At 42.1% G+C, this 6,276-nt stretch overlaps 1 protein-coding gene across 1 annotated transcript; it reads left to right on the forward strand.

Moving 5' to 3' along the window:
* Nucleotides 1–3,582: 3,582 nt before the first annotated feature.
* On the forward strand, nt 3,583–5,665 carry LOC111970737 (interferon-induced protein 44-like). The gene is made up of 6 exons (XM_023997505.1): nt 3,583–3,639; nt 3,777–4,004; nt 4,057–4,258; nt 4,590–4,761; nt 4,908–5,008; nt 5,172–5,665. Exons 2-6 carry the CDS (start codon nt 3,796–3,798, stop codon nt 5,373–5,375), a joined length of 888 nt encoding a protein of 295 aa, XP_023853273.1. The 5' UTR covers nt 3,583–3,639; nt 3,777–3,795; the 3' UTR covers nt 5,376–5,665.
* Nucleotides 5,666–6,276: the final 611 nt, after the last annotated feature.

Consider the following 6,276-nt stretch of genomic DNA (forward strand, 5'->3'; position numbering starts at 1 on the left):
CCCCGCTGCTATCGCCCAAGCCTCCCCAGCTTCTCCTTTACCCAAATCCAATATGCAGATGTTCTGAAAGAGCTGGAAAACACTGGACCCATACAAATGCAGCTGGGCTTGACAATCTGGACCCCCTATTTCTAAACTGTCCGCCGCCATTGTCGCACCCCTACACCAGCCTGTTCACCTCTCCTGTTATCATCTGAGATCCAAGGATTTGAAAGCTGCCGCGTCATCCCCTTTCAATAGGGGGAGACACCCTGGACCCAAACTGTATCACACCTATATCATCCTCCCTGCCTATCTAAGGGTTCTTCGAAAGCAAGTCAACAACAGCCATCTGACCATCTCAATCCACCTACCCTTTCCGCTGTGCAATCCGGTTCCGAGCCGGTCATGGGTGACCTCAGCCACGCTCAAGGTACTAAACGATATCATAACCGCATCGCAATAGACCATTACTGTGCAGCCGTCTTATCGACCTGGCCAAGGCTTTCGACTCTGTCAATCACCATATTCTTATCGGCAGACTCAGTAGCTCGGTTTTTCTAATGACTGCTTGCCTGGTTCACCAACTACTTTGCAGACAGAGATTCAGTGTGTCAAATCGGAGGGCATGTTGTCCGGTCCTCTGGCATCTCTATGGGGGTACACAGGGTTCAATTCTCGGGCCGACTATTTCTCTGTATACATCATCAATGTTGCTTCTTGCTGGCGGCATTCCCTTGATACCCACTCTACGCAACGCACGACCTCCTCCTATACTTCCGGACTATCTCCCTGACGAGCTGTGCTACTAACCTCAACACAGAGCTCAATCCATACAACACTCCTTCCGTGCCTCCAACTTCTCTTTTACAACCATCGACTAGTAACAAACCCTAAATGCATGACTTTTTTCACAAACCTGTTCCTCCTGCTCACTCCGCAACGTCTCTGCTACATGACGCCTCCAACCGACTAGGCATCACCACCCTGACCTGTCCCGTTGTCCGATACCTAGAATAAATAGTGACATCAGTATAATACTCTATGACTGCTTGTAGACTGCAAACTCTCCTCCAACTCATACCCAACATCTCCTAATCCAAAATCAACAGCTAAGAATCGCTTTCTTATTCCGCAAAACATAAGCCTCCTTCACTCACGCGCCAAATTAACCCCTAGTTTAAAAATCTGGACTATTCTACGATCCTCGAACTCGCTGATTTCAGCTACAAAATAGCTTCCAACATCCTAACTCACCCAAAACTGTCACTTGCCAGTTTCAAGATCAACAGCTCATTCGTTTTGTCTACTAAAGCACCTTAACGATCCACCGAAACCACTGACAACGTATCCCTAGTCGGCTGCCCTCGCTCTGACAACTGATGTTCGTCCTAACCAGCGTTCAGACCCACTTCGCTCCAATCACATACACAAACGGCCCAATGCTACCCGTAGAATTCTAGGCCGCCTCTCCTGATCTCCAGATCCAACTTCACGATGCCTACGACCCACCCGCAACACGCGCTCCAGCATGGTATATCTCACTATCATCCCTAAGCACAAAACCCATTGGACCATTTTCCTTCCAGTTCTCTGCTGACCTCACCTGGAATCGTCAACCGAATTGCAAAAAAATCTCCTGACATTTGCGAGACTGTTATCTCCCTCTCAACAACTTCAAAAAATTCATCCCAACAGCTACACTATCCAATCATCCACCCCTAGCACGCATTACATAGTCCCATCTGCTGTAAAACTACCCAACCACAATATTTACAAACCTCACCTCATCCCATCTGACTGCATGTTTATTATTTACTTTTCACTCTGTGACACATCGAGTATCTCTTCTTCACATGATCATCATGATTATTTATCACTTCCCAGTGTTAATCTGCTAAATTGTAATTATTCGATTTATTGCCTACCTCATGCCTTTTGCACACATTGTATATAGATTCTCTTTTTTTTCTACCATGTTATTGACTTGTTTATTGTTTACTCCATGTGTAACTCTGTGTTGTCTGTTCACACTGCTTTGCTTTATCTTGGCCAGGTCGCAGTTGCAAATGAGAACTTGTTCTCAACTAGCCTACCTGGTTAAATAAAGGTGAAATAAAAAAATTAAAATTAAAATATACAGACCATTAGGGGCGGCAGGTGTTCCTAGGCCGTCATTGTAAATAAGAATTTGTTCTTAACTGACTTGCCTAGTTAAATAAAGGTTAAATAAATATACAGTGCGGTCCTGAATTATTGGATCCCTTGATAAATAGGGGCAAAAAAGACAGTATGAATTAAATATCACAAATACTGAGCTATACCGTAAATTGAATTGTAGAAAAAAATTATATTTTATACTAGTACAATTGCTCAGTGAAAAATATTTTGTTTAACAAGTAGAAAATACACTGGTCACAATTATTGGATCCCCTGTTTTGATACTTCAGCACCCTCCCCTTGCGAGGATAACAACATTGAACCTTTTTCCAAAATGTTTCATGAGTTTGGAGAACACATTGAGAGGGATCTAGACCATTCCTCCAAACAGAATCTTTCCAGATCCTTGAAATTCTTTGTATGCGCTTATGGATTGTCCTCTTCATTTCAAAGCACAGGTTTTCAATGGGGTTCAAGTCCGGAGACTGAGATGGCCATTGCAAAATGTTGATTTTTGTGGTCAATTAACCATTTATTTTTGGATTTTGATGGGTGCTTGGGGCTATTATCTTTCTGGAAGATACATTTGCGGCCAAGTTTCATCCTCCTGGCAGAGGCAACCAGGTTTTTGGCAAAAATGTCCTGGTACTTGGTAAAGTTTATGATGCAGTTGACCTTAACAAGGGCCCAATGACCAGTGGAAGCAAAATATGCCCATAACATAAAAGATCCACCACCATATTTGACAAAAGGATGAGGTATTTACGAAGGCCAAACCCACCGCTCGTGTACGTGGCCAAATACCTATATTTCTGTGCCATTATGACCATAGYACCGGTTTCAATCCGAGTTCCAATGCCATTTAGCAAACTCCAGGTGGTGTTATGGTCAGTGACATGAAATAGACATGACATACACTATTTAACTCAAATTGTATTTGAATTTTATTCCTCTGAAAAGCAGTCATGGGTAATGCAGAAAGTACGCCACCAAATAAGGGTAAGAGATATGACTTACTGTGGGAACAGCATGAGACATTTCAGTTAAAATACAATTAAAGCCTGATCTGTATACTCTGTTTTAGTGCATGCATTGACAAAAGTCAAAAGGCATGTGTAACAGAGGTAAGAATGTGCCATAAGCTCACTCCACAGATAGCTTGAAATGTCGTGGCTGGTGCCACCCGTTGGTAACATTGTCAAGAAAGGACCGCCATGTGTGTTTTGCGAAGCAGAGCCTCGCTTGTTCGAATCAGCAGTTGGACAGTGAGGAGGCTAGCTGTTAGCAGCACACTTACCCCTGTGAAAAATGCATATATCTAGTTGACAATACTCTAATTCACTGTCTTGACAATACTCTAATTTACTGTCTTAACAATGATTTATTGTAGTGGCTAGTTGGTGAAACAAACAGAAATATGGGAATTGGAAGTACATTTAATCAAAATGCATTCCCATGTGTCACAGAATTTGACAGTCCATGGAGGGAGCAAAATTGGGAGTAAGTATGGTCTGACCAAATATGGACAACAGAGGACACAATATATATATATATACAAAGAGTGCACAAAACATTAAGAAAATCTTCCTAATATCCTAATTTTTCCATATCCTTCGTTGTAACTCTTCACCTGACAGTAAACAAAAGAGAGACACCATGGTGGCTGCACTGAGGAACTTTAAACTGAGTGATCCTGACATGAGGCAGCTGAGATGCCTGCTACATGGACCAGTCGGAGCAGGGAAGTCCAGCTTCGTCAACTCCGTCAACAATGTCTTCCAAGGACGATCAGCACATAATGCCCTGGTAGCAGCTGCCTCTGGCACAAGCTTCACCAAGAGAGTAAGTTACTATAAATTAGGAATGTAATGCCACTGATCACAAAACCCTATTAATGGATAAAAAATGGATCCCTAGCATACCTTTGTATATGAACACCTGCTATGAGTATGTTTTAAAAAATGTTTATTTTCAGTACGATACACACTACATTAAAGATGGAGATAAACGTCTGCCCTTTGCATTCAATGATGTCATGGGTCTGGAGGCACAAGACAACGGGATGCAACCTGAAGACCTCATCAATGCTCTGAAGGGCCATATACCAGAGGGTTACAAGGTAAACCAGCATACACAAATGTATACACATGCAAATAATACTAGACTTTAAATGACCCAACAAACAATGCCAGTAGTGCTGCTTTCTACCAGAACCTAGTATCTCTTTCTTCAATGCCTAATTTAAACAAACAAATAAATAATAGATTCCAATAATATTACACTGTAAATGTAGCCTTCCTTAACCCAACAAACTATGCCGATGGTCCTGCTCATTCTACCAACAACAGCTAAATAATCTTATTCTTAAATGCCTAATTTAACAAAGCAAATGAGTAATAGTTTTAAACAGAAAAGTCCTGTCTGACCAGTCTTCTCTTTTCTTGGGCCAGTTCAATCCTTGCTTTGCATTAACTGATGAAAGTGCGGAATACATTAAGAAGCCCAGGTCAAGTGACAAGGTTCACTGTCTGGTGAGTGTCGTTGCTGCAGACAAAATCTCTCTCATGTCAAATGACGTCATAGTCAAGATGAGGAAGGTCAGAGAAAAAGCCAGTGAATTGGGTGAGCTCTTCCAACCCCTCTGTTTCATTGTGTCTTTCTGTATTAATGAAGTGGCCCTTGTCTGAAGATAGCTCTTGAATTTTCACTTTCACATGGAACAGTGTTACCTATAGCTTAGCCCTTCCATTCAATCATTTTTACAACAGGAATAGCTCAAGTTGTTGTCATGACCATGCCAGACAAGGCTTGCCCCCTGGTGGAGATGGATGTGAAGAAGATGTACACCAGCAAGGCAATAAAAGAAAAAGTAAGTCATATTTTACAGTGCATGCCATCCTGAAGTCACGTAAAAWTTTTAAGTTATTTATCCGTTAATGACTCAGATAACGCAAAAGTCCTCACTAAGGTAAATCAAAAGTCCTGCTCACTCAGATAAAGCAAAAGTCCTTTTTGACTCCAACGTTTCTCAGATGCAGATCTGCAGTAATGAGGTGGGCATTCCCATGAACTGCATCCTGCCTGTGAAGAACTACCATGAGGAGGGGGTGCTGGATAACGACATGGACATCCTGATCCTGAACGCCATGACTCAGATTATGAACTTTGCCAACGACTACATCTGGAACCTCCAACAGGGAAAGCAGAAAGGGGGATGCCATGTATGCTGCATTTAATCCAACTCCTCTGAATTGTCTGTGCCAGGGTAGCAGTTGTTGCTGGGGGTTAACTGACTTGTTCAAGAGCAGCTCGGGGATTCAATCTAGCAACCTTTCAGTTACTGGCCCAATGCTCCTATCCGCCAGGCTACCTGACGCCCCATGCATGAGTGTCACACACCTGCATGAGTGTCACACCACCTAAATCAAGCGCTCAGAGATTAGTGAGCCATGCAGTATACTCCTAAATATATTGCCTAGAATTAATTTCAGAGTAGTTCAAGGTCATTGTAGTCTTTCGAGGTCAATGCAGTTCTCCTTTTAATATTTTCATATTGTGGTTGTATCATTTCACTTAATATAAAAGCCTAAATATACTGTTTAAAGTCACAATATGCAGATGAATGACAAAAAGCTTGAAAGAATGTGCATGCACTGGATATGCATTATACTACTTTAAACTACACCCAACAGCGTACATTTGTATTAGATAAGCTAATAGGACAGGTTCCAAAATGTGATGGGAAAGTTCTATTGGATTCTTGTATTGGAATCCTATAGGATCTTAAAGGATGACATCCCATAGGAGTCCACTAGGACTGGTTCCAAAATCTGATAGGATTTTTCAATTGGTCACACTGCAAATTAACTCCCATGTTGTTATTGTGTTGTCAATACTGTCCTGTCAGGATCCAAATAGGTCAGATCAGGTTTGCAATGAATGACTGCAACCAGACCCCCTCTCACCCGCAGAGGGGGGGAGGAGGGAACTGGTGGGAGTTAACAACTCACACCCTGTTGTAAATCAAGGACAGAACATTCAGTTCTCTCTCTCCAAATTCACCCAAGGAATATGCTTGTTTTATGAAAACTTTTTCCCGCTGAAATTCTAACACATTCAAAAGTGAAAACTAGATCA

This window comes from Salvelinus sp. IW2-2015, linkage group LG11, assembly GCF_002910315.2.
Source record: "Salvelinus sp. IW2-2015 linkage group LG11, ASM291031v2, whole genome shotgun sequence".
NCBI classification, from domain to species: domain Eukaryota; kingdom Metazoa; phylum Chordata; class Actinopteri; order Salmoniformes; family Salmonidae; genus Salvelinus; species Salvelinus sp. IW2-2015.

Coding starts and splice junctions, on each gene's coding strand:
- LOC111970737 (XM_023997505.1), top strand. CDS start 3,796: ATGGTGGCTGCACTGAGGAACTTTAAACTGAGTGATCCTGACATGAGG. Junction 4,259..4,589: donor ATATACCAGAGGGTTACAAG/GTAAACCAGCAT, acceptor TTCTTGGGCCAG/TTCAATCCTTGCTTTGCATT. Junction 5,009..5,171: donor GCAAGGCAATAAAAGAAAAA/GTAAGTCATATT, acceptor AACGTTTCTCAG/ATGCAGATCTGCAGTAATGA.